Source organism: Hermetia illucens, chromosome 5 (assembly GCF_905115235.1).
Source record: "Hermetia illucens chromosome 5, iHerIll2.2.curated.20191125, whole genome shotgun sequence".
Lineage (NCBI taxonomy): Eukaryota > Metazoa > Arthropoda > Insecta > Diptera > Stratiomyidae > Hermetia > Hermetia illucens.
In genome coordinates this window covers 82620397-82647942 of record NC_051853.1, presented here as the reverse complement: position 1 = coordinate 82647942, position 27546 = coordinate 82620397, and the positions used below count along the sequence as shown (strand labels likewise).

The 27546-nt window shown below is 39.5% G+C and overlaps 1 protein-coding gene across 2 annotated transcripts; it reads left to right on the top strand.

Annotated features, from left to right (window-relative positions):
* LOC119656741 (serine/threonine-protein phosphatase 4 regulatory subunit 3) lies at nt 1-27064 on the top strand. 2 transcript variants are annotated; one of them, XM_038063295.1, is made up of 10 exons: nt 1-355; nt 10719-11010; nt 11079-11266; nt 11331-12269; nt 12328-12505; nt 12565-12820; nt 12883-13146; nt 13212-13336; nt 13401-13972; nt 25834-27064. In XM_038063295.1, exons 2-10 carry the CDS (start codon nt 10899-10901, stop codon nt 25921-25923), a joined length of 2724 nt encoding a protein of 907 aa, XP_037919223.1. In that variant the 5' UTR covers nt 1-355; nt 10719-10898; the 3' UTR covers nt 25924-27064. The 2 variants fall into 2 exon arrangements, with proteins under 2 accessions (XP_037919223.1, XP_037919222.1); XM_038063294.1 differs by having other exon boundaries at nt 1-450.
* The last annotated feature ends 482 nt before the right edge of the window (nt 27065-27546 follow it).

Here is a 27546-nt window from a genome sequence, read left to right as displayed (position 1 = left end):
CAAAGCTTCGCGTTGTTACAAATTCCAATATGGCGATGGTAATGTTGTGGCGATTTCAATGAGGATGTCAATTTCTTTTGCAAAAAACCATTCAACATTCGTTCGGGAGTTTGTAATTCGCTTGTAAACGACTTGCCGGGATGTAGAAAAGTTTCGAATAGCGACCGGTAATTTGTGAGAACGAATAATTTTGTACGAACGCGTCGGGAACATCCGATCGTCTTGGTTTGAGAAAGTGCTGGGGCTGTAGCTTTTTTTTCGTGAAAAGGGAGAAAGAAAAATCTGAACGTTTTCCTCTCGCTTGAAAATATAAGTTTGTGGTTAATCGGAACGAGTTGAGTTGTCGCGAAATAAGGTGAGTGTGAAACTGCGTCGGGAGCTGTGGCGGCCGAGGAAAGTGGCGGCGGAATTCGAAGGAATCTGGAACGGCAAAGGACTCCGAGGCGGAAGGTAATGAAAAGAGGATTCGCGAAGCGACAAGTTCGCGCGAACCATTTTGCGGGATATTTCTTGTGGGAGTCTCGTCCTCCATCCGGGCGCCCGCTCCGGATCGGGTCTCGCCGAGTTGCACGGAAAATTTTCATCCAACTTGGAATTGCAAGCGGCAGAGTGAGTGTGGTCTGTTTTTCGGCCGGAATCCGGAATATTGTGGTCAAAATGTCACACGCATGTCGTCTTGGCGTTTGTTGCCGTCTCGAACTTCCGAAATGGGAATACTCGAATTATCGCGACTGGAGGTCAATGTGTTTGTGTTTGGGGCTGCAAGCGCGAGTCTGGGCCGGGCGGCGGGAGGGTGGCTGGTGGTTATTTACCGTGCGCGCCGACAGACGTGACGTGACCCATTGTGCCCATTACCCGGCGGGCAGGACGACGGTGAATCAGGACGCCGTCCTTCAGAATGCATGCGAGGCAGACGACTGTGTGCGGGCGGGCAAGGGTCGGTCGGTTGTGCGGTGCGAGCAGTGCTTGCAGTCACGACCCGACTCACGAGCGAGATTGATGACGTGAAACGAAGGCAAACACAAATTTAGAAATATTGCGATTCGACCTTCACGGCGGGCGGCGCAGAGCAGAGCACAAGTCGCGGCAGTTGTGAATCGTACACGAGAAATCATTCATGAATTGGAAAAGCCGCACTGGTTGCGTGACGAGTGCTATTGTGCGTAAGTGTCGGCGGCCGCGGGCGCTGCGTGTCCCTTTGCGAATCCGGCCGCCGTGTTAGGGAGATCGCCGATTGAGGATTCCGCGAGTGTTTGTCATGCGTACTGGCCGCGCTGGCGGGACTGTTGTTTTCAGGTGCCAAGCGAACAGGCGGCGCGGCAGTGGGAACAGATAAGCTCGTAATGGAAAGGTTGAGTTTACATGAGATAAAGGAGCGCTGATAAGGCCCGTTACGGCTGTTTTCTTAAGAACCTACGGCGGAATCTACCCGAATTACAGAGGAAAGGTGATCAGCAAATGAATTGCAAAACAAGCAGAGTTGTCACTCGATGGATATTATGAGGTGCATTGGGGGATTCACCGAGCCATGTTTCCAGTTCCTCTCTGCTGGGAGGGCATACCAGGAATGGGGGAAGAGTGGATGTGGATAAGTGTGTAGCATTTTCCGCTTTGATTCCGCGCAATATACAACACTTCATGCTCGTCTACGGGAAGGCTAAGAAACGAATCGTTAATAAAATGGTTTAGCAACATCACGTCGAGCAAAGTTACTCAGCGATCATAACCTATAAATTTCCAAGTGTTGGGTTCTCTGGAGAAATTGACTTATTACTGTGTATGGTGCTGTGCTGCAGCTCTGTCTATTCACCCAAATATCTTGAGTCAAGGACGTTTGACTGTCCTTGACTCAAGATTTTAGCTAGTCGTAAGACGTGGACATTAATTTCATTTAGCTCATTGTTGACCTACATTCTCCACAGGAAAGCGTCAATTAGATTCACTTTCTTGGAACCTTCGAAATACATTGCAATCTGTTTACGGACTACGTCAACTGTTGCATTTACTCCAGTTGTGGTTAAGTATCAGCAAATCTTTGTTTCCAAACAGCTTTTACTTGCTAAGGCTCTTGCTTCCCAAACCGATTCCATCATCTCTGTACGCAATTTCTTCTCCAGTGGTTCTATTGCACCTTGAAGAATACTTTGGAATCATCAGTTTCGATTTTTTCCAAGCCTAACCTCTAAAGAATAAAAGTATTTTTACCGGTGTTACATATTGAGCTGGACTGGTTTGTTCCGACTAAACTTATAATACAAAAGCAAAAAATCCCAGAAACCGTAGGGTTTTTTTCGGCACCCAAAACCGCTTTCATCGTATGGTTCCTAAATGATCTTACCACTTCAAGCGCTATGATCCACCTGTTTGGGCATGATGTGTTGCAAAGGGGAACACATTTCTGTCAAATATATTATACGAGCTCGCTTTGTGTTCTTGTTGATTCTTTTTCACTGTTTCCTGCTTCCACTTTATTTGAGTATGAATCAACGCTGATCGGTATCCATTTCTTTATAACGCTGTAACAATATATGCTACCGATTGTTGGGCTACTTCCCGTAAATCGGCAACATTTTGTTTCGGTATTACTCGCCATTAACCATACCGTTTTCGTCAATAATGATAAGTTCCGATTTACCATACCTCCCTCCGGCCATCATTATTTTAAGCCCTTGTTTAGGTCACTAAACTGGTTGTATCGTTTTCGGATTCGATGTCCACATTCGCATGTTTTTCCGATTTGGTTTTGGAGACAGTTCGATTGGGGAATTCATCTATAAAAAGTATGCGAGCTCATTGTTTCTTGCCCCTCGCATTTTTTGGGGTGAAGCCTCGTCGATTAGCCTCTTACAGAGCCTTTCCTTGTCTTAAATTTTCATTCCGGTTAGAAGGGGCTTCAGTGGTCTTAGATAGACATGTTTTCCCCACTGGTGGCTCCTGATATAATCTTTGAAGGTAATCCTTCAGACTTTTTCTCTGTCGTTGGGATTCAGGCGCCTGGTTTAGGTTTTTTGTTACAGGCCATGTTCCGACTTCAACTTTATCCTTGACTAACATTCTTATTTTTTTCTTATCACCCGGTTGGAGCACTTGTAGCAATCCACTTCTTTTCCGTTCTTTTATTTGTCCTGAGGTTCGTTGTCCCAACAAAAAGACGGTCCTTGAAACATTAAGCTGTCGGCGCGGATCCTGAATTTGGTCTCGTGTCTCTTCTGACAATACCATGGTGTCAGAAAAAAAAATAAAATAAAAAAAATATGCATTCAATAAAAATTCCTGCAATCTCTAAAAAAATCAAATTTTTGTGAACGTCTCTTACCTTGAATTTGCTATCTTCCGGAAAATATTGAAAAGCGTAAACCCATCAGCACTAAATTAATTCAAGAGTTGCAGCTTTGATAATTTTCGTGTTCATCTTTTTCTTCAGCCTTTGTCCCGTTCACAATTTTCGTTTTCATCAAACTTCATTTTTGTCTGCGTGTAATTCCGCGGTATTTCTAGCGATTAAATTATTTAAAATAGTAAAAACTTGTTTTTCCTATTCGCTAATTGATTCATGTTTTGCAAATGTCAGTATTTCGGGAACCACTTGTTCCCTTCATCAGTGCTAACAATTCTGCTCATCAATGGATTTATTAGCTATTTTTATACTAATCTAAATCTATAATCCTATTCTAATTAATTACATGGCTAAATTAGTTTTTAAAGACTTGTATCTAAATCCTGAAAAAGAGAAATATTTAATTACATTTTAAAGACTTATTTGTATATCCTGAAAGAAGAAGAGATTTTTAACTAGTTTTCTATAAGTTTTTTAAATAACCATGAATAGCAAATGCCTAGATCTGAATTCAATCTAGTGTCTACCGGCTGTTTGCTAATGAATAAGCTTTCGTAGGCGTCCAGCTGGTTAATTTTTCTAATCTGTTTTAACACTTTCAGATCGTCAGCGCCTATTTTATAGCCGCATTCCACCATATGCTTAGCCACTATAGATTTTGTGGGTTTTCGGCAGATCTTAATAACCAACTCGACCTCCTTCGTATGCTCCCTAAATCTAGTGGTTGTCTGATATACACCTTCGGACAATCTGAGCAAGCGATTTTATATATACCGCTCATCTCCTCTATCGTTTTTCGGTCCTTTTCTCTAGCCAGCTGAGATTTTAGCTGGTACATACGACTTGATCCTACCAGTTGTATGTCGAACCATTTTAATGTCCGTTTTATATGCTTGATCAGATTTGAGGAGGTGACACTTGGTCTTTTAAATGCGGTAGAAGTCGATTGTTGGCTGTACAGTGTAGTGAGGTTATACGTTCTATCCTTCGTGTATGTCTCCTGATCATCGTATCTATGATGGTGCTGGTGTACCCGTTCTTCCTTGCAGTGTGAGATTGTTAGAAGGCGATGGATCATCGTGCCATGAGCTGCCAATTTATGCTGGTAACTATGGCATGAAGTAACCGGGATTATTCGTTGGGTGCTGGTGGGTTTCCTGTAAATAGTAAAAGAAAATTGTCCGTTTTGACGTTCGATTAATATGTATTAATCAAAACAGACAATTTTCGTGTAATTAATGTAATAATCAGAAACTGAAAGCATAAATTTACTTACCTGAGCATTCAAAACAAATTATATCCCGCAGGTCACTAAAGTACGAGTTTCTCAAATTCAGTTCTTACTTTGCGCCATCCCGGTAGTTTTCTAATCTTGTTTCCCCTTCATCCCTTATTTGAATTCTAGCTGACCCAGCGAACTCGGTCTCGCCTCAGAACCGATGAATATCCAAACCAATATATGATGTCCATGAAGTAGTTACTGCAGACTTTAAGGAATTGTTCAGCAAGTTGAATTACGAACAAATCTCGTCTGGGAAATCAAACACGTAGGCCAAAATCACCAAATGGGTTGATTGTCGATGCGCGAACAATGACAAACGACATAACTATTCATAATGGGTCTTTCATAGAGCTGTCAACGTCGATGGGGTGATCTGAGCCTAGCTCTGCCAGGGAGGAGCCAGCCACTTCGGGACCCTGGTCGGGTAGTTTGCACTGAACCGGTGTTAGTAGACCGCGCTGACCCGTCCGTCAGTTAAGCGTATGTCAGGTATCAGGGAGCTGATGTAGTGGCTGTGCCCCTAAAGGTACACCCGTTTTTGACTATTATGGCCCGCTTCCTTGCACACGATGCGCTGATGAAATGTCCATCGAGAATGTGGCTCGTGACCTTTGCGGATGGCTTGAATTCGACACTTACCTAATCTAAATTCCATCCAGGTTCCATCCAATCCTTTATTATTATTTAAATAAATTTTATTATTCCAAGTATCGAGAATTCACTTGCCAAGATTGGTCTGAACATCGAAATCGATGGTAAACGACCAATAGGCAGACCTAAGCAACGGTGGCTTGATACGCTGGATGGGGATTTGAAAGCCTCGAGATTGTACCCAGATCAGGCATTCGATAGAGCCAAATGGCGAAGCCGGTCACGACGAGCCGACCCCGCTTGTGAACGGGACAAAGGCTGAAGAAAAAGAAGAAGAAGTGTTGATATCCACCTCGCTTTTTCGATGAAAAAAATTAATTTAAAAAAAAATAATTATTAAAAGAAAATCTGTTTGTTAATTGATTAAATCGTGTATACTTCACTAGATAACTAAATGAAGAAGTTACAATTAAACTTTCACGTCGATTAGATGGAAGCACTTCGAAAAACGCTTTTAAGTTTAAAAACGATATAACTTTTCAAAATGGCAACAATGTGGTTCATAATTTTTTCTTTAACTTGACTGCTCTCCTAGTATCATACAATTGCTGGTGCTGTAATGTTGCGCCCAGACTCTTCCCATATTGAAAAATGAGTGTTTTGTAATTTAAATGAGGTTTTCTTTTTACGAGTTATTTCAGAGAAACTGATTTTAAAAATATTTCTAAGCTGTTTTTATACAACATCACTATATGTTATGAATATAGGGATGTTTTAGCTTATTTTAAGCCAATGAAATAAAGTCAACAAAATAAAAAATTCCAAACAGATATAACCCCTTAATGTCTGAATATGATTCCGGGCATCTGGCCGCGGCGACTAGCACGTACATGGTGTCCAATCTTCACCCACTGGTCGCAGTAAATCAGGCTGTATTTCGGCAATAACGGGTCATGTTGGCTTCAAAGTGGCCAATTGTTGTCTGTGGGTGTAGGCATGCGACTTTACACGAGAAGGAGGTACCTAATTAATAGATTTATTTCATAGAATTAGTCGTTCGTCAAATGTTTCCTTCAATAAATTAATTGAATTGCGCTGTGGGGCATGCGGGGATCCGTCCGTCCCGCTAAAACCACTTGCTAGCAACATTAATGTCTTCTAATTGGGGCACGAAGAATTAGTAAGCAAGTCTATTCATAATGAATCGCCAAGCCATACTAACCACAACATAGAGAACTGCAAAATCCGCTGCCCAAGTATTCTGCGCCTCTAAAAAACGCTCTATATATGCCGTTGAACTGGTTTTTAAATGTCTGGCCTTTGGGGAATCTTATCAGGGGTTTTATCTGTTTTCAAAATTTCGATACAGTCGCTAAGTGCTCTTCACTTCGATATTCTTAATGGATATCAACCGATCATATAACCCTTCTCCTCTTCGTTCTGCACTGAGGGACGTTGAGGAAGAAGAGAATCTATAGGTAATTGCATAGAATTATGTCATTTTTTTGGATGGAGAAGTGGTTCGAACTTGTATGTGGGTGGGTTTCCAATAAATGTCAAAGAGAATCAAACTTTTCCTTCTAATAAGAGGTAGAAAAGCATCATTTCATCTACTTTATCTTTATGGTGAGAATGTCAGATATATCTTGTCCAAATTTCAGGAAGGCCTTTAAACTAGTTCATTCTCGATCCCAATCATAAACAGGTCATTCAAGACTCTGAATGTCAGGTACCTCTCTGGCATGGATATTCCTTCATAAGTTTCCTGGGAATATCTATATATATTTCCATTTCCATTTCAAAGGTATTTTCCCCTAATAACAACATTCCCTCCTCTTCCTTTACCCGGGGTACTTGGAAACAAAGCTTCCTTGCCAAAAGACATTAATCGTTTATTTGACGTAAACCCCACATCCTTTAGTTTCATGATGAGGACTTCTCGGAGTTCTTATTTGAAGTCCTCACAGGCAAATTCTCAGCTTTGTAAATCAAGTCATGTGATGATTATGTCTTTGTTATGTTGGAAGTGATTTATTTATTCTGATTAATTGATTATCAAGTTGGCCGATTTATCAATTAATAATCGAGATTAGACCAAATTTAATTCTATTTTTATTTCGATTTTTTATTTAAAAGCTCGGCTGGATTACTTTGGGGCATTTTTGGGCTATTTGAGATGAATCATTTTCAGGCAACTAACTAGGTAATTACGCTTTCTGGTTCTGTTCCACTATCCTAGTATACAGCAGGAAGTTTCGCGGATGTCTCCAACTGTTGTTTTTTGTTAAAAACATCTTTACATTGTATTGGTTTCGTTGCTCAATATCGTGATATATACAGGGGTGATACGTCAATAATCCCAGTTTTGCAAATACAATCTCGCGGATTCATTTCCATCCCTGCTTCATCATGGACTTTATTATTTTATTGCCAATAGATGTTCAATTGGATTCAAATTAAACTTTGATTCATAACTTGCAAATTACGGAATTCCAAAAGGAGAGAGGAGAATCAATATGACTTCTGAAGAACGCTAGGCGTCTTTGCCAGTTGATATGTGTACCTTTCGATTTTTCCAATATTGATGTTACCTGAGGTTCTTCAAAAAGTCTTTTGATGGTTCTGGAAAAAATATTTACACTGTATCCCTCTTGCATTGTGACTCTTATCTACGTTGGAGTAGCTGAAGGATCATATAATGCTTGCCGAACAATTAACGAATCTGCCTTTTTGTATTTTTTTCTGGAACTAAAACATCTTAAATTTGCAAAATATTTATTTTCCTGGTAGTGTTTGATCCCGTTTTGAACTTTTTTGTGCGAACATTTTATAGGTCGAGGATTTTCTGATATTTTATTAATATCTTGGGCATGCGTAGTAATTTTTCCAGTCCGATAGCATTGTTTATGGTTGAAATACAGAGCAACTTATACACCCATCTACATAAAAGGCGTTTTTTTTCTTCTGCCACGCTAGAGGGCGCCGTGAAAAAATGTGAAAGGCATTTTAACATGCGGACTTACCCATAGACCCCAAATTTTTTTGGTGCATTGTTAATTTTTTTTGCGAATTTTGGGGTTTTTTCAAGGTTCCTTTAATGAATAAAAAAACTACCAAATGAATCGCAATTATCCTAGTTTGCGCACCGTAGAAATACGTTCTGAATAAGTTTTGAAAATTTCAAAGAATTTCGTTGGGTAGATTTTGAGCTTATTGTGTCAGCAGATTTTCGACATGCAATTTCGAGAAAAACGATTTTAAAAAGTAGGATGCGATTTTCAACTATAAAATCTTAACTGACCATTAATCTGTTATATCTAGCCCATCAACCTTAGGTTTCTTCAAGAAACACATGTAAAACCTTGGCTTCGATTGTTATGATTTTGGCGAAGTCATTTGGACCGATAAATACGCACTATATTACGGCGATCCACATAAACCTGACATTTTGCCTGTTTAACACTATAATTCCCGAATGACTCCGAATAACAAAAAAATTAATTTGCCCATATATTCTACACTATATCTAGATACAATTGATGCCAAAAAAATCGATTCCTCGGATTCGACACACGAGATGACCCCCTTAAACGTCCCCACTTTAAGAACCCTTTTCGCATTTCTATCAGAGCAAGCCGTAACAGATAAATCATTCCTCATGGAATGTGGCGATATGATCATACCTAGAGAAATTCCGTGTACTTTCAATTTGTTGAGTAATTTTGACGATAGATTGAATGCTACCATGATTAACATGTAATAAATTTCTCGCTCTCACTGAATCAAGGTGATAATATGAGCTTTCCAAAGTCGAAACTTGAACCTAACCCACACGTGTGAATAGGCGAATACGTGATTGCACCTATAAGTTGCTGTTTCTGCCTATGAAGGTCATCCAGAAGTGTTAAATGCCTCCAATTTTTCGTATTTGCATGTTGATGAGGGGGATTTCGCTCGCTAAGACTATTCTGTGGACTAAAGTTCATTAAGTTTTTTTATTTTTCCTCTTATCTTCTCTCATCTGGTCTGGGTATTCTTTCCTGTCATTTTTGGTCTACATATTTCCGTTGGAATGGGCGAATTCAATTGAAACCCAGAATGCTCAAAGGAGGCTTCCTAAAGTGCTTAGCTACATACAAGGTGGGGCAAAAGTAATCACCCGATGGTCTTTTGCTGTATTTTTTTTTAATGGAAAACTTTGAATCTGAATTTTGTTTTTTTTAGTCCATTAGAATTTATTCCACTAAGTCGAGAAAATTATATCGGCCGCCGCTGGAGTTGATGAGCAGACGGGCGCGTTTTATGACATTTTCCATCACTCTTGCCAGAACTTCGGGCGACAGATTCTCGCATTCCTGGCGAATATTCTCCTTAATGGCTTCAATAGTTTGGGGCTTGTTGGGGTAAACCCGCGACTTCAAAAAACCCCCTAAAAAGAAGTTTGGAACGGTTAAATCGGGTGGTCTGGCCGGCCAGGGCAAACCACTAAATCGAGACCGGAAATGCTTCCTTCAGAATATGGGTTGTGGCTCGAGCAGTGTGAGCTGTTGCACCGTCCGGTTAGAACGACATGATCTTCAGTTCCAATGCATCCAATTGAGGAAGAACAAATCGGTAATCATGGCTCTGTAGTGGACGGCGACACAGTCGTCGTTTGGCCCGCGGCGTTTTGAAAGAAAAAGGGCCCATGATTCCTCCAGCGTAAACAGCACACCACGCAGTAACTTTGAGCGGGTGTAATGACTATTCGTGGGAGATACACGGATTTTAGGTGCCCCAGAAACCATTATTTTGTTTATTCACGTACCCGCTAAGATGGAAATGAGTCTCATCGCTCATGATAATTTTCGATGAGAAATCGTCCTCCTTGTCGTTGAGATTCAGGATGATTTGAGCGTAGGTTAGTCGCGTTTGGCGGTCAACAGCTCTGCACTTTGTAAGAGAACATCTTCAAATCTTCCACTAAAATTCGGCGTAGGGACCGCCGGCTAATGCCCAATTTCGCGGCACGTCGTCTGGTCGATGTTCGGGGCTCCTCATCGACATCTTAGGCAATAGCAGCGATATTCTCAACAGAACGGCGCTACTCGGGGGCCGGCCAGCCTTGGGAACATTTCGTGTTGTTCGCCGGCGAGTGACCAAACGTGCAGTGTTTATCCACTTGGTGTCGGCCGGCCAGAAACTCTGCGATGAAATTCACGCTACGCCTATACAAGCGACGAATTGTTGCGCAAAAAAATACAAATAATTATTTCACGTTGTAGCAGAGTAAATCGATTCATGCTGTATTCTGCGTTTATTTACTTCACAAATGTCCTGAATTAAGAATTCGGGCCACTGGTAAAAGGATTAGCGTTTTTCAATGGAGTGATTACTTTTGCCCACCTTATAGTTGAAATATATCCTGAAAACGCATCCGTAACTTTTCCGTGGGGTCTCCGCATCGTCGGACCTAACTTAACTAACTTATGATAATAAATTCACATTAACTTTTTCTCTTCATTTCAGATAGTAAAAGTTACATCGCATTCAGTCATGCAAAATGTTTTTATATAAAAACAAAAGATATATCCCGCATAAAGTGTACTTGAATACTCGATTAATTTAAAAAGACAGAAATAAGAGCTACTGGAGACGAAAAACCAACGAAGGCAGCAACTTAATTTATAAAACTGCAAAATTAAGGTCATGACTACTGACACCCGAAGGAGAGTGAAGCTTTATGCTTTGAATGCAGAACGGCAATGGGATGATCGAGGCACAGGACATGTATCGTCTAATTATGTAGATAGATTAAAAGGTATATCTGAACCGGCTGTTTCAACTCTTGACATTTCTGTGACTAAATATATCTTCACTATCCTACAGGCATTTCATTGTTGGTGCGAGCAGAAGCTGACGGGTCGTTACTTTTAGAAAGTAAAATACAACCAGACACCGCCTACCAGAAGCAGCAGGACACACTGATTGTTTGGTCAGAAGGTGATAACTTTGATTTGGCACTAAGTTTTCAAGAAAAAGCAGGTTGCGATGAAATTTGGGAGAAAATCTGTCAGGTAAACGTGATGAGTTGCTTGAAACTTTTAATTGAATTCACGAACTTCTTCGCTTTGATCGTAGGTCCAGGGTAAAGATCCATCAGTGGAAATCACACAAGACATTGTGGAAGAATCTGAAGATGAACGTTTTGAAGAAATCTCAGATCCTGAACCGCCAATTGAATTGCCACCCTGCGAATTATCTCGATTGGAGGACATATCTGAAACAATAGCTCGCGGTCTAGCGACGCCGTTGCGCAAAGAAAAGCTTGCCATGGCTCTTGAAAGCGAGAACTATATTAAGAAATTATTGAATTTGTTTCACGTTTGTGAAGATCTAGATAACATTGAAGGTCTACATCATCTTTTCGAAATCTTCAAAAACATATTCCTGTTGAATAAGAATGCCCTTTTCGAAATCATGTTTGCCGACGACACGATATTCGACGTTGTCGGCTGCTTAGAATACGATCCAAGCTTGCAGACACCGAAAAAACATCGCCAATACTTGAAACAACTGGCGAAGTTTCGTGAAGCAATTCCAATTAAGAATGCCGATCTCTTGGCGAAAATCCATCAAACGTATAGAGTACAATACATACAAGATATAATTTTGCCAACGCCTTCCGTATTTGTCGAGGACAATATGTTAAATACATTGTCTAGTTTTATATATTTTAATAAGGTGGAAATCGTAACGCTGATACAAGAAGATGAGAAGTTTTTAATAGATCTCTTCGCTCTATTAACGAATCCAAATACATCAGATGCAAAGCGGCGGGACACCGTGCTCTTCCTGAAAGAGTTCTGCAATTTTGCCCAGAATTTACAACCACAGGGAAAGGATACTTTTTATAAAACCCTCACGTGTTTGGGGGTACTGCAAGCTCTGGAGATAACGCTGGTGATGAATGATCAAAAAACGAAGTCAGCCTCCGTGGACATTTTAACGGCAATCGTTGAATATTCGCCATCAATAGTAAGAAATTACACCTCCCAACAAGTGAATAAAACGGATGGTGTAAGTAAAAAAACATTGCGAATTGTGTACAATTGCTTTAAATGAGGTTTTCTTACAGGAGCAAATGCTAATTAACATAGCTATTGAACAAATGCTGTCCGATTCCGAGCCAGAATTGGGTGGTGCGGTGCAATTGATGGGTGTCATTAAAATTCTACTGGACCCAGAAAACATGCTCACAGAAAAAACAGATTTTCTGAATATTTTCTATAAGCACAGCATTCAGACATTAATTGGTAATATTTGATTTGCAGAGTTTTGTTAGAACTGGAAATAATGGTTGAACATTTTTCAGCTCCACTTCTCATGAACACACTTGGCGATAAGCCCGCCAACGAAGACTACCAAACAGTACAATTGTTGGGCTTGGTGTTAGAGATTTTATCGTTTTGTGTTGAGCATCACACGTATCATATTAAAAACTGTATTATACAAAAAGATCTCCTGAAGAGAATACTTGTGCTTATGAAAAGTACACATACGTTCCTCGTTCTTGGCGCCCTTAGACTTCTAAGAAAAATCATTTCGCTTAAAGACGAATTTTACAATAGGTAAGTGGGCAGTGAAGATTAATCGTGAACAGCTCCTGAAACGGTAATTTCTCTCGTTTCAGACATATAGTGAAAGGTAATTTATTTGCACCAGTTGTGGACGCATTCATTAGAAATAATGGCAGATATAATCTACTCGAATCCGCTATATTAGAGTTATTTGAGTTTATAAAACTCGAAGACATAAAAACCCTGTGCGTCTATTTTGTTGAAAATTTCAGCAAAATTTTCGATGAAATCGAATACGTTCAAACATTTAAATACCTTAAAACTCGTTATGACCAATATCAAGAGCGGGTAAAGGAGCGAGACAAGATTCTAGACACGTGAGTTTCTGCTTAAATTATATATGTGAGAAGAAATTAATGATAATTGGTCGTTAATTGCACAGGATACCTATGATACGAAACAACAGGTACAGAAGAGATCAGAGGCAGTTAGATGAAGAAGAGGAAATTTGGTTCAACGAGGAAGAAGATTTCACAGAAGAACTAGACTCGTATAGTGTTATGAAAAGTAAGTTGATTGATTGTGGTTGAAGTAGTTCAAGTTTAATACATAAATTTCGAATCTCCTCCAGGCAAAATTATCGAGAAAAATGGGCCGTCAAAGACAAACAGTGGATCCACAGCGACATCTCCCAGTAATGCGAATTCAAACCCCAGCCAACAGGCAGCCTCGTTGTCGTCGGCGCAATCTGCTTCAACGACATCTCACCAGTCGGCGTTATCACCTACGTTACAAATGTCGTCGGGATCCAGCTCGAGTTCTTTGCCTGCGCAGCATCCACTGTTGGCTATGCAGCAACACCATCAGCAGCAGCAACAACAACAGCAGCAACAGCAACAAACAACGACGGACACGTCGGAATCAGCGACTACATTGTCGTCTACTGCCACCTCTAAACAAAGTTCTGGTACAACTGTAGTCTCTACAAGTGTAAATAGTGATACGTTAAATGTTACTGACAATGAGAAGGATGTAAGTGATGCCGATGAGTCCGCTGCTGAAAACAAGGAGAATGATGTGAAGAATGATTCAAACACTCCAGCAGTGACTGGTGCAACAACGACAGTAGCGGCTGCAGCGTCATCAGCCACACCCGTAGATGCTCCTTTGAATGAAAGTGTTCCGGAAAATACGGTCAAAAAGGTAAGTTGATATACGGAAGGACCTCACGGTCCTTGAGGTGTATAGATATTTCATCGCTTCCCAGGTAGCGTACAAGATTGTTAAAACAGTGTGACAACGCATGGGTTTTTGATGCTAATCTTGATATTCTTACTTCTGGTAATTGAATATTCATTTTTGGTAATATTATTGGCATCATTTCTGAACTGGTATCTGTTATGGCAATTGGAATTCGAAGCAGGTTCCTGGTAATTTCTCCTTATTTGTTCTTTCCTATGCAGGAAGGGTCGATGATTCGAATAATTAGAGATACAATTTCTTTAGTCCTTTTATTGTCACATACACGCTGACTAGCTAGATTTTAAAACATGGACAGTCTATTATATCAGCGTTATTGTCTGATCATGGCCTACGGCTCATTAAGGGAGCAAGCGTGTTCCGGCTAAGGCAGGATGAAAGGTATCACTTACAACAGACGAAAAAATATCTATGAGAAAATGCAACCCCGGCATACTCCGCTTGGACTACAAATTTCTCTGGAATTTTGCGTTTTGTGTCGTTATCCGAGGGTGGTCCGATAAGTACTTAGCCTGCAGAAGAAAAATGAAAATTTTTGAAAAGTGTCGATTTATATCTTGACCTAGCGATCTATTAGCTTGACCCAGCGATGCTCCAGTTTCTTTAATCGAGGTCTGCAAAATAAGTCTCCGTGGCGGCGATGACCTCCCCATTCGACTCAAATTCCTGCCTGGCGAGTGACCTTTTAAAGTTGGAAAGAAAAAGAAATCGCACGGGGCCAAATCTGGAGAATACGATGGATAGGGTAGCAATTCGTAGCTCAATTTGACTGACTTGGACGTAGCAGCTGCGGAGGTGTGAGCAAGTGTGTTGTCATAGTGGAAGAAGACTTCTTTCTTTCCCAAATGGGGCCTTTTTCTGCAATTGAATTGATCCAATAATTCCAAGAATCCCAGCGCTCTTTGATTTCTTTGCGTGATTTCCCTTCCAAAAACATGAATCGAATTACCGACCGATATTGCTCCTTTTCCCCGCAAAGACACCCGTTTCTAAACGCGGTCAAAACAAAACTGCGACTCATTCGGCTGGATTTTCGCCAATGGGCGTCTACGAGAATGTACTACACGATAGTGAATGTCTATTTTAGTAGTGGCGCCAACGAGCGGTAAGTACTTATCGGACCGCCTTCGTATGTCGCTCTGATAATTATTAATTTCCCTGGAATGTCCCTCATCTGTAGAGCATTCCAAATTCATCTCGAAATCGATGAAGAGCAAGTGGAGCGGTAATTGGAACTTCCGTGTATTGCTCCACAATTGTCCGGAGAGTCGATATAATAGGATTCAGAGCAGAAGCCAGCCTCTTATGTTCTTTGATGCGCAGCAGGATTATTTTAACACATAAATATCCTCCAAGACAGGTGCTCTTAGTCATCGTCTCCTTCCATTCACTGGCAAAGATGTCAGATTCTCAAGATTTACGATTCAGTGGAAGTAACTACTCTCCAGAAGCTGCAAGCCCTACAAACAACAGTTTCGCAGGGAGATCATCAAGGACGACCATTTTATTCCGTTTGATTGCATTGATGGCTGGCAGAGATGACTTCGTTCTGTTTGGAGGAGCCCTTCGTAACCGACAATGCCAACCACAAAAAATGGAACTTCATCGCGTACTATTCAATTGGGAATCGTGGTAAAGTGTGCTTTCTACCATGTGGATGAGCACTGACAGCGTCCCATATAGGATTATCGAAAGGTATACAACTTGCAAGCTTTTTTCCAATGTGTTACAAGGTAGCGGAATCGTTGCTATTTGACCCAGCTCCTGTTTTCTTTACCAATGCAATGGTGGATTTCCTTTTATCGTACTTTTTCGCGGTATAGAAGCTCTAGCGCATCGCGCCCGCTTCCACTTGCCACCTTCAATAGAGCTTTCTACTCTACGTTTCCACAACCAATCAGGTCGTGTAAGGTGTGGGACGTGGCTGATGACTTCATCCACACCAGAAGTAAATATATTTTTGATTGCGACCCAGTGTTCAGTCCAGTTCGAAAGTCTTGTCAGAGAATGGGCTACATTATCCGGACACCTGAAATACAGAAAATCCTTAAGTAAACCGGCACTTAAGAATGGAGGCGCGAGTCCAATTTGCTAAAATGCACATTCAGCATAGCGAAATATGGTCCCATATTATTCTTAACGATGAGAAGGAATTCAATGTGGACGACCTGGATGGCCAAGTACTACTGGCATGATTGGATAATGGAGGATAATGTCACGAAGACCTTTAGGAGGAATTGTAGTTATGATTTGAGCAGCGTTCACTGGAAATTTGAAAACTGGTATTATCTTTATTTTGGGTAGAATCGATGTAGCAAAGTATCAGATTGCGTTAGATGAAAATCGCCTTCCAATAAAAGAGAACCTGCATATTATTTTTCATCAAAATAACGCTCCTGTTCATAAATCTCGGACAACAATCATATGCTTTCACGACCACAGTATTAATCTAGTGTCGATCTAAACCCCATTGAAAGTCTATGGGGCATTTTAGCAAGGTGGATGTTTCACCTATTTAGTTCCATCTATCCCTACTTCCCCAGATATGCCAAAATATCTTCTGGGAAGGAAGAATTCCTGCGATTTACTGTGGCCATTACAGACGATATTTTGGAGGTTGATAGCACATTCTTGTCAGATCTTTCCATCCTTATTCTATCACTTTCGGAGATATTTTCCAATAAATATTGTAATTCGGCTTACTAATTTGGATAATTCATGTGTCATTTACTTAAAAAATATCAAATAAACTAATAATAATCGTTCAACAATCTAATTGGATCTAATCCCTGAAGCATATTAGACCGTTTCATTCAAAACTGTAACTGGTGCCTTAGGAGATCAGTACTGTGCTCGTCTGTAATAATTAGCTTGATTGGACTCAGGCGCGCATTCACAGTTGAGTCGGCTGGCATCTGAACAGCCACTACGGCACTTGCACCTGACAAATGTATCATTTTAAATTATATATACAATACGTATTCTTTGCCGCTGTGAGCCGCTTGTAGTGCGAGTACTTTAAGATTAAAAAGGAGAAACAATCAACAACGAAGAGAAAAAAATGGTCTTTCATCAGAATCTTAATCGACCGTAATAATGCCATGGAATTACCCTTCCAATTGTTTTCGCGCCATTGATAACACAAGACAAATCATTTTCTCAGAAAGGTTTGTGCCAAATAAACATTGGCTTGAGGAGATCTGGCCTTTAAAAGAATAATGGAGCCAAAATCAGTAGAGCGAAGGTTGAAGAAATCCATATATACACATAGTATGGTCTAATGCTCCGGTGTTGAACCTTGGAAATTAATGGAGGGATTTGACCGCGTGGGCTCTCGAGTGGGGCAGCCGAAAAACGAATATCAGCGAGAGTCCATACCCTCCCCAAGGGAGAAACCTGTTGTTCCGGCCCTGGCTTTCAAGAAATTATGTTAAAAAGTAAATTGAAATTTGAGTAAAGACTCTGTTGTGTTCGATTAAGAATTGAATTTGAAAGTACTGAGATTTAATTACTAGTCATGTGAAGGTGTATGCGTGAGGTTTCGATCGCAGTGGTTGACAAAGTTCCGCTGAAATGTATCTCAATTTGGTTAATATTTACTGTAATCACGTTTCGTCTTATATAACTTTGATATAGGCGGAAATTTATTCCTATACCAAATATTAAGAAACTTATGAACTTGTAATTCCAATATGCAGTGGTTCTAGTTTTTGTTACCGTCTGTTAATCGTTTCTACTTAAACTTTTTGTTTTTGTACCTTTTTCAGTATCTTTTCAACAAAAAGGATAAATCCGTCGAAAACATAAATTATATCTTAAATTAAGATGGACAATTTTTATCCATTTTTAAGGTTTTGTGTAAAACAAAACCTTATTAAAATCGATTCAATGTCTGTCTGTCTGTCTGTCTGTCACACGCATTTTTCTCCAAAACGGCTAAACCGATCCAAACGAAATTTGGTGGACAGATGGGAACTATGAAATCACACGCATACAGCGAGTGGCATAAATTTAGGTGGAGTTTAAAGGAGGGCTCCCCATACATGCAAAGGGGGGATTCCAAAATTTTTTTCACCGGATATAGTTGTGTAGGGTATCAAATGAAAGGTCTCGATTTGTACTTTCCGAAACTGACATTAGTTTTGGCATAAATTGCAAAGTGCGTGAGTAAGGAGTCAAAATGTACGCATTTGAAGTGAGACAGGACTCATTTTCGGAAACTACCCAACCCAAAAATCCGAAAAAAATCAGGGTGGTGCGCCTAGATGAAATCTAGGCCTCAAAATATGTCCCATTGCGATATCTGCTCAAATAAACTTAGTAATAGTATATTACTACTTTTTAGAAATTTACTGAAAAACCCCCCTTAAATTCATCCTAGGACTTCCGGATTCTGTACCAGCATAGAGGACATTATTTCGTGTATATGCCCCAAATTTCATAGAAATCAGGCAATTAACACCAGAGTTATAGCAGACTTAGCAATTTCGCGCGAGTTTACTGCTTCCAAAGCCATGCAAATCGGATGTTGACGTCATAATTACCCGGAATAATTGACATTCGCGTGGAATATTAAAGTCACATTTATGAAGAATCTATTTATCTGCAGCCCTTTTTAAGGTTTTGTGTAAAACAGTTATGTGAAATCTAATCTTCGAGAGATGTCCCATTCCGGTATCTGCTCAAAAAATTTACTAATAGTATATTATCAACTTTTAGAAATAGACTAAAAAACTCCCCTTAAGTTCATCCTAAGTGTATTAAATTTTGTACCGACATAGAGGACAGCCTCGTGCATACACATGCCAGGTTTCATAAAAATCCAACTATTAGTGGGAAAGTTATAGCAGTTCAAACTTATCAATTTCGTGCTAATTAACAGCATCCTAAGCCATACAAATAAGATGCTGACGTCATAATTAACGAGAATAATTGAAATTCCAGTGAAATATTTAAATTCCATTCAAGAAGAATCTAATTCTCCCTAGCCCTTTTTAAGGTTTTGTGTGAAACAAAACCTTATTAGAATCGAGACGGTGTCTGTCTGTCCGTCTGTCTGTCTGTCTGTCACACCCGATTTATTCGGAAACGGCTAGACCGATTATCACGAAAATTGATGAGAGTATGTAATCTGGTGTTCCCTTTACATGCAGTAAGTGGCGCCATCTTGTGTTAAGTCTAAGGGGGGGCTCCCCATACATGTGAATGGAGGGTGCAAATTTTTTTTTCACAGAATGTAGCCATGTGGGATATCAAATGAAAGGTCTCAATAAGTACTTTTCGAAACTGGTTCAATATTTGATATTGGGTGAAACATAGGGGAGTGAGGGCTCAAAATATGAACCCCAAAAAGTGTAACAAGTCTCGTTCTCAGAACCTATCCAACCGAAAAATCTGAAAAAAATCACAGTGGTGCATCTCTATGAAATCTAGGCCTCAAAATATATCCGGTTCCGATATCTGTACAAATAAAGTTAATAATAGTATATTTCCACATTTTAGAAATTTACCCGGCACCCTCCCTTATGTTCATCTCAGAAGTACAAAATTTAGCATGCATATAATGAAGAATATAGTGCACAGTTTGGTCAAGTTTGAAGAAAATCCAATTATTACTAACAAAGTTATAGGGGGTAAAACTTTACCATTTTTTGTGAATTTCGTGCACTGTACAACCCGCATGACGTCATCATCACATATCATTTCGTCAATACCACAACGAAATGAGTTGTTATGGATGGGGTCGCAAAGAATTATTTTGTTTTAGTTTTTTGGTCATTTGTATGAGAATATCAATTACTCCAACCAGACATGTGTGTATGTAGGTATATAGTATATGCGTGCTAATGAACTTTGCGGGTAGTGCCTAATTCAAATAGATATAAGAAGTAATCGGAAATATGGGTACAATCAATTGATATACGTGCATATATGTGTACAGTATTCGGAAATAGGCAGTTTGTTTGTTTAGGGTGAGCGTAATGTGTACGTATGTCTCGTAGTGGAAAAATGTAAAGGATTATCTTGGATTTGTAGCTATATACGGATAGAGAAATGTGTGTTGAAATTTCTTACATAAGATGAACACAAAACCTTTATACCCGAAGCGCGAGCTTCCGGTATTCCGACTTGTTTATATTTGATGTTGGTTAAATTGTTTTCATTCGCTAATAATATTAAACTCAGAGCGTGAAGCGTGTGAGGTGACCATTATGAACACAGGGCTTTCCATCAAATGATTTATTTAAATCACTTTCCAGAAAATAGAGGGCAATGGAATTTTTAGCTATATTACACGGAGCTGTCGTGCACTCGTCGCTCTTCACATCTTTTCTTTTTCTTCAGCCTTCAGTTCACAAGCGGGGTCGGCTCGTGATGATCGGTTTCGTCATTTTATTGTATCAAATGCCTCATCAGGATGTAATCTGATCAATACTGGTTGTTGAATTCTCGTTAGCGTGAATTACGTGACCACACCATTGAAAACGCCTCTCTTGCAGTTTTCTCACGATTGGTGCAAACCCATATCGATCGCGGATATTCTCATTTCAGACGTAATCAAAACGTGTCACGCCACCAGTGCAATGCAACATCTTCGTCCCCATTACCGCAAGACGCCGTTCATTGTCCTTTATAGTCGGCCAACACTCTAGAACTATAGAGAGTGGCAGACGGACGACATTGCAGTAAATTTTAGATTTGGGACGTGCGCTGACACGTTGATCACAAAGAACACCAGTTGGGGAATGCCACTTCATCCAGGTTGCATTAATGCGTGAAACAATTTCATTACGCAGTTCTCCATTGGCTGATAGCGTTGACGCGAGATATTTAAATCGCTGAGTTCTGGCAATGGCAGTAACCTGCCCTTCGAGATACTTAAATCGCTGAGTTCTGGCAATGGCAGTAACCTGCCCAGAACTGAACGATTTCAATATCTCGGGTCAATGCTATAAGCCAATGGAGAACTACGTTATGCTCCTCACATAGGGAAACACAAAACCTTTTATACTTGAAGCGTCAAGCTTCCGGTTTCCCGACTTGTTGAAATAATGTTTTTGAAGTGGGAGTTTGAATGTTAAATGTCTTCTGACCTCCGGTCTTCCTTGTTCTTCTATGCCGGACGATGATTAGAGATTCTGTAAGTAGGGTAGCCATTGATTGATGAAATAGGGAAAAATGGCTCTGATACCACTCTTCTGTAGCTTTAACGATGTTGGCGGACACTGATTCTTCTTGAACAAACCATTTCGCCCGAAGAGCAGAAGTGCCATAACCGCAGAGTTGATATAATACAAATGCCATCCCGTACTTTATTCAATTGGAGGTATTGCCAGTGCTCAATTAGCATAGGTGCTAAGCCTCCGCGGGCCAGATTTTGCTGTTTTAGCCGTTGTGTGCTTTCTGTACGGTGAACAGCTTCTCTTTTGTGTTGATGATGCTTTCCCTTTACTTTAGTTGGTGACTTCTTTGGAGACGCACGATTCTTTTTATTTGTATGATAGCGGAATGTTTTGGAGGTTGATGGGTACTGCAAATTATAATATTGTGCCATTATTACCTATTTGATCAGATATCGGTTTGGCGGGTATTTCGCAATTAAGCTAAGACCGGCTTGGGGGAAGTATCAATTCCCACATGATGACGTAGAATGATGTAACTCACTATATGCGTGAGCGTTCACAGTTCAAACCTTTCCACCAAATTTGGTGTCAACCACTATAACCGCTTCCGAGAAAAATACGGTTTTGTCTTACACAAAACCTTAAAAATTGCTAAATTATTTCATTGATTTTTTAAAAGGATAATCGGCTTATGTAGAACACATTCGGAACTGGTTTAGAATAGGTTTTATTAGCTTGACTGTGTGACAAATTGACTGTCTACTGAATGCTGCAAAATTTTGTCTAAGAGTAGTCTTTGTACCTCAGTTTGTTTATGGTTATTGCTTCCCCTGCCATGTTATGACTAGCAGTTTCGTGTTGAATAGCTACTGTGTCTTTTTGTCATTTTTGGAGTTAATTAATGACTTTCAGATATTTTGTATGTTTAAATCGGAATTGAAGTTCTTTTTGCGATTTTAATCATTCTTGGATTAGTATAAGTTTTGATTTTTTCATCATTGTTCAGCTTATCCATTTCAGAACTTTCCCATTGACCTTTTCCTATTCCTTTGCTAGTTTCTTCGATTGAACCAGTACTCTGAACTTGATTAGAACCAGTTAATTGTTCACGGTCAGTGGAGAAACACATTGAGAGCGTTAATTTTGGTGGTCTGTTCGTCATAGGCAGTTCTAGTGATGTTGTGTTTCCTTTTCAGTTCCTCCGGCTTTATATTTTTGAATCTGTTATTAGGGAATTTCTCATTTAATATCATTATTTTTTTCGGGAAACCCGATTCAAGAAGTTTCGGAATTTTGCGTGACAATGTGTACAGGAGAAGGTTAGGCTAAATTATGCTGATCGAGAAGTCGTCTCTCACGTACGACTCAGTATTAATCGTTCGATTTTTCTTTCTATGAACATAAACCACTCCTGATATGTTAGGAAAAATTGTTTACAATTTTTATGTTTTAATGGTTTGATTTTTTTCCGGTCGGATTTATTATTTGAAAATCGATTGAAAAATGTACGAGGCACGTTCCGAAGATAAGTGTAATGGGGCCGTCATAGGACATGGTTTTCAGCATGTAAGCAATGCTGCCGTGTAGCCTGACTTTCCGCCGAGATAAATTCGAGATTATTATATGCAAAACATGTCGATCCAATCTCCCATTAAATGCGGACTCCGTACCGTCACTCGTCAATGAAGTTAAAGTTGTTTATGGTAATCGAGTTATGAATTGTGTGTGTTCAAGTTGTGTTGCAAATTTAAAATCGACCGTTCTTCCGTGTTTGACAATTAGAGGAACGGAAGATATTCAATTGTGACTGACGAACATGAAATCATGGGTTCGTGGCGACCGCGGGTTGACGTTGGATGAACTTCCTACGATATTTTCGCAAATTCCCAGATTTTTGCTGCCCGCGGATGTTGGAAACAACTAAGAGAACAGAAGAAGAGTGTTTTTCGAGCGTTACGAACTTCTAACTAGAGATGAAACTTGTATTGTCCACTACACGCCTGAAACCAAAAGACAGTCAAAATCACAATTTCAGCGAACAAACTTAGAATCCGTGTTTTGAGACTATAAAGGGATAATTTTCACAGCATATCTGAAGTAAGGGGGGGGGGGACTATCAACGCAGCAAAGTACTTTGGCCGGGCGCAAGTTGAGACGTAGCTTGGTGAGGTGACGTGCATTACCTTTTGGCGAAAAATAACCATTATTCGGTCTTTGCACATGGAAAATCAACCATTGAAAAGTGGTTTGCTAAGTTTAAACCAGGCGAAATGAACACAGAGGACGATACACGCAGTGGACTCCCCAAGGAGGATGTTACCGACGAAAACTTCAGAAAACTCCACAAAATAATTTTGGATTACCCCAAAGTGAAATCACATCATTAAGTCTAGAAACTAACCAATAAAACACATTTGTTTTGCAAAATTCACTTTATTCATCAAGATAGTTGTCTTCCATAGTGGTACAATCATTCCTACGTTTTTCTAAACTTTCGAAGTCTTTCTTATGAAATACTGTGTCATTACCCTGAAAATAGGCCTCAGTTGCGACTATAACTTCACCATTGGACCCGAATCCCTATCCCTGGAGTTTCCTTTTGACATCTGCGAACAAGTAGAAGTCAGATGGGGCCGGATCTGATGAATATGGGGGTGTAGGAGCAACTCGAATCGTAAATCCTGCAATTTCCCCTTCCTTTTCATCGACTTGTAAATTAGCGCATTATTCTGATTAAAGAGCGGTTTTTTCTTTGCCATGTGAGGCCTTTTTTGCTTAATTGCTTCAACCAATCGATCCAATAATTCAATATAATTGTCGCTGATGATCGTCTGGCCCTTCGGAAGAAAGTTTAACGGCAAAACTCCGTGGGTGTTTACCTGCTGGCTGTTGCGTCTCTGGACGCTTTGGCCGGATTTCGCCCTTTCGTGCTCGTTCGGCTGACGTTCTTTTTCATCCTGGAGTATAATGATGAATTCACGTTTCATCCATTGTTATGTGTCGACGCAAAAAATTCTTTCTATCCCGCCTAAACAGCTGCAAACAACGCTCTGAATTATCAATTCGGTGTTTTTGTCTCACTGTGAGCAAACGCAGCCCCCACTTGGCACAATTTTTTTATATGCAAATTGTCATATACAATTTTGGACACAGTGCCCTTTGATATCTCTAGGATCTTACCTATCTCCTCTTACTTCGCTCTACAATCGGACATAACCATTTTTAGGATTTTTTGAATGTTTTCGGGCGCAGCTACCTCAATTGAGCGACCTGAGCACCCTGTGTTTTCGGTAGATGTTCGACCACGTTTGAAATCCGCATACTATCGGCAAATAGTTGCTTTCGATGGACACTTCTGAGTAACATTTCAATCATTTTCTAGTTTGAGCGGTATTTTTCCCCATTGAAAAACAGTGTTTGATTAACGCGCAAAATTCGGTTTTTTCCATCGTTTAAACAAATCCAAATCTATCACTTAGTCGTCAATATCTCAAGAACCTACGATACCGAATGTCATGAAATTTTCAAATGTATCCTTTGAAAGTTGGTTCTACCGAAAAACATGCTAGTATCGTAATCGCGGCGCGATGTATTAGTCTCGGGACTTAATAACCCATCTGTTAGTTGAAGCTCTAAAGATATCAAAGGAACGTGTAGGACATATCGTACATGAATGTTTGGGTATGCGAAAACTCTGTTCAAGGTGTTCATCGACCAAAAACAACAACCAGTTGACAATTCTGAGTAGTGTTTGAAGCTCTTCCTCCATAAAAATTCGAATTTATGCGTAGATATGTGACGATGGACGAAACCTGATTCCATTATTTGACACGAGAACCAAAACGATCGTCTTTTGAGTGGACTGCATATGGTGAACTGATTCCAAAGCGTGCAAATGCGTAACAGTCGACTGGCAAGGCTATGGCATTGGTATTTTGGGGTGCATATAGGGTATAAAATAATATTCATCGACTATTTTTAAGAGGTAAAATCCATCAACAGCGACTGTTACATACATTGGAGCGTTGAAAGATGAAATCGTGGGAAAATGACCCCACTTGAGGAGGAGGATGCTGACAAAGGAGCTATGTGGGACACGATGATGCCAGGCCTTAAATAACCAATGCTATGAAGGAACTCCTGGGTTCGCTCGGATGGGATATTTCGAACCATTCCCCGCATTCTGTGTTGGTGCCTTGCGATTACCATGTGTCCACTCTCCTTAAGGTACATATGGGTGGAAAAGTTTTCACCGGACAAGAAGCAAAGGAGACGTGTGTGGGTAAAGAAGCTGGCGGGAGACTTCACATATGTTGGAAAATAACATACATATTTTTTTGAAATCTACACAATTGGGAACACGTAGTTTCAACCAAAAGACTAAGAAATTCTAAACAATGATCAGATTGCCATCTCCAATGGAGTCATTGATTTAATACCTAATATTTCCTCTGTATCTGGATTTTCCTGATAAGACTTCATTATTGAAATAATATGTTTTATCTGATTAGATTAGCATTGTTGAAATATAAAACATTCCATAAGATGGAATGGAAGACAAATTGCTTCTCACAGTGCATAAAATATAAACAATTGATTAGATGAAAGGCTGGTTTTGATTACGAATTATATTATCTTTCTATCAACAACAACCATACTGAAATGCGTTTTCTTTATTAGGGGCTGGTGGATTACGAAGGTGACTCCGATGAGGAAGATGAAGACGAATCAACGACATCGCCTGTTCAAAAGAAACCACGCTTGGCATAGCAACAACATAAATGTGTGTAAGCATAAATACATGTAGGCAACAAAATGCTTGTTTGCAATCCAATAAAGGAATATAAGGAAAAAGATAATGACAGTGCAGTCGTTGTCGCTCATTATCCATTTTTTATTTATAGAGCACATAAATTTATACAATTTTATTGATAAGATTTAAGTATGTAATAAATAGTTAATTACATCTGATACAAAAACAAGAGACCAGAGAATAGAGAAGATGATTAAGGAATCAAATTGAAGAATATTAATAACAAAAAAAAAACAAAGCGAGAAACAACAAAAAAAGAAATAAACAAATTTGCAATAAATATGCAAGTAATTGAAAACATGAACAATTTATTTGATGGATTGTAAACTGTACACATCTGAAAACTTGAAATGAGTATTACGTTTGACATGTGCGCGGAAAATTCTTAGTTTTTTCTCTTTGTTTCGTTTTTTCCTTGATTCGGTTCATGCTGTCCATTCTGTTGTTCTTTTGTCCTTTCAAATTCGTATTATGATCATCTCAAACTTAATAGAATTTTTGTGATATTTATTGTCGCAGAGCTTTGTCGGTTGTCTCTAATTGAGCTAGAGGAAGAAAGGAGTGTGAGAAGTTGGAAAGAGAAAATCTATACAATTATTATTCGTAATAAATAAGAAAATGGGCTGATATTTTATTTCTTTTATATACATACATACGATAAGCAGACGATTGGTTTGAAACGATGAAAAACCAAGGATTGGCCAATTTTCTTGTTGCAAAGATGTACTCATGTATATACCGAGACATGTTTAAATGTTTGAATGTATTCCACACAGACTTACTAGTGTCTATTTTGCGACAATTTTTTACTTATGGAAGACATACCACTATAATATTTTGATTTATTAAAACGAAAAGAGAACAAAAACCGTTTAACCAAGAGACACGAGGTTCCAGTGATTCAAAATCAAAAATTATAGTTTACTACTTGGTTGTATAGAAATTATATTTTTTAGGCATTACCGAAAACGTGGGGTTTAATATATTTTCGATTTTTTTCTTCGAGATGATTTGTAAATATTTGTTTCCATTTTTTTATACATACAAAGAAACTGGATTTATTTATTCATACATGGAATATATCACACATGAAGTTCAGTTGAAAGTATTTCTAATTGAATTTTAAGTAAGTTGTTAAGGGAAGACGAAGAAGTAAGATTCGGTAAAACAGAAATAAACATTTTTTAAAAGTTTAAATCTGTTTAGTCGCAAATATTGTAGTGATTTATTCAACTGAAAGATTGGCCAAATATATTGAGAATACCTTGGTTTTTAGGTAGGGGTAGGTTGTTTCTGAAGACTACTTTTCACTAGAATAGTAGTCTCACTTACAGTCTGCACTTGAAGGGTAGAGTACGTTGTGTGGATTTGAAATATTGGTTAGTTGAAGACACTCTTTTTGGGTAACAGTGCTTGGTTGGTGATTGTTAGCTGCTCTTTGTCTGACATCAAAGTTAACGAAACGTTTCAGATGAGTTCTTGAGGGTTTTACGTGAGCATTTGCCTGGACGACTTAATTTAACCGTCTTCTCAAGACACGGATTGATTTTGTGACAACAATCAGAGCCCCGTTGTGACAA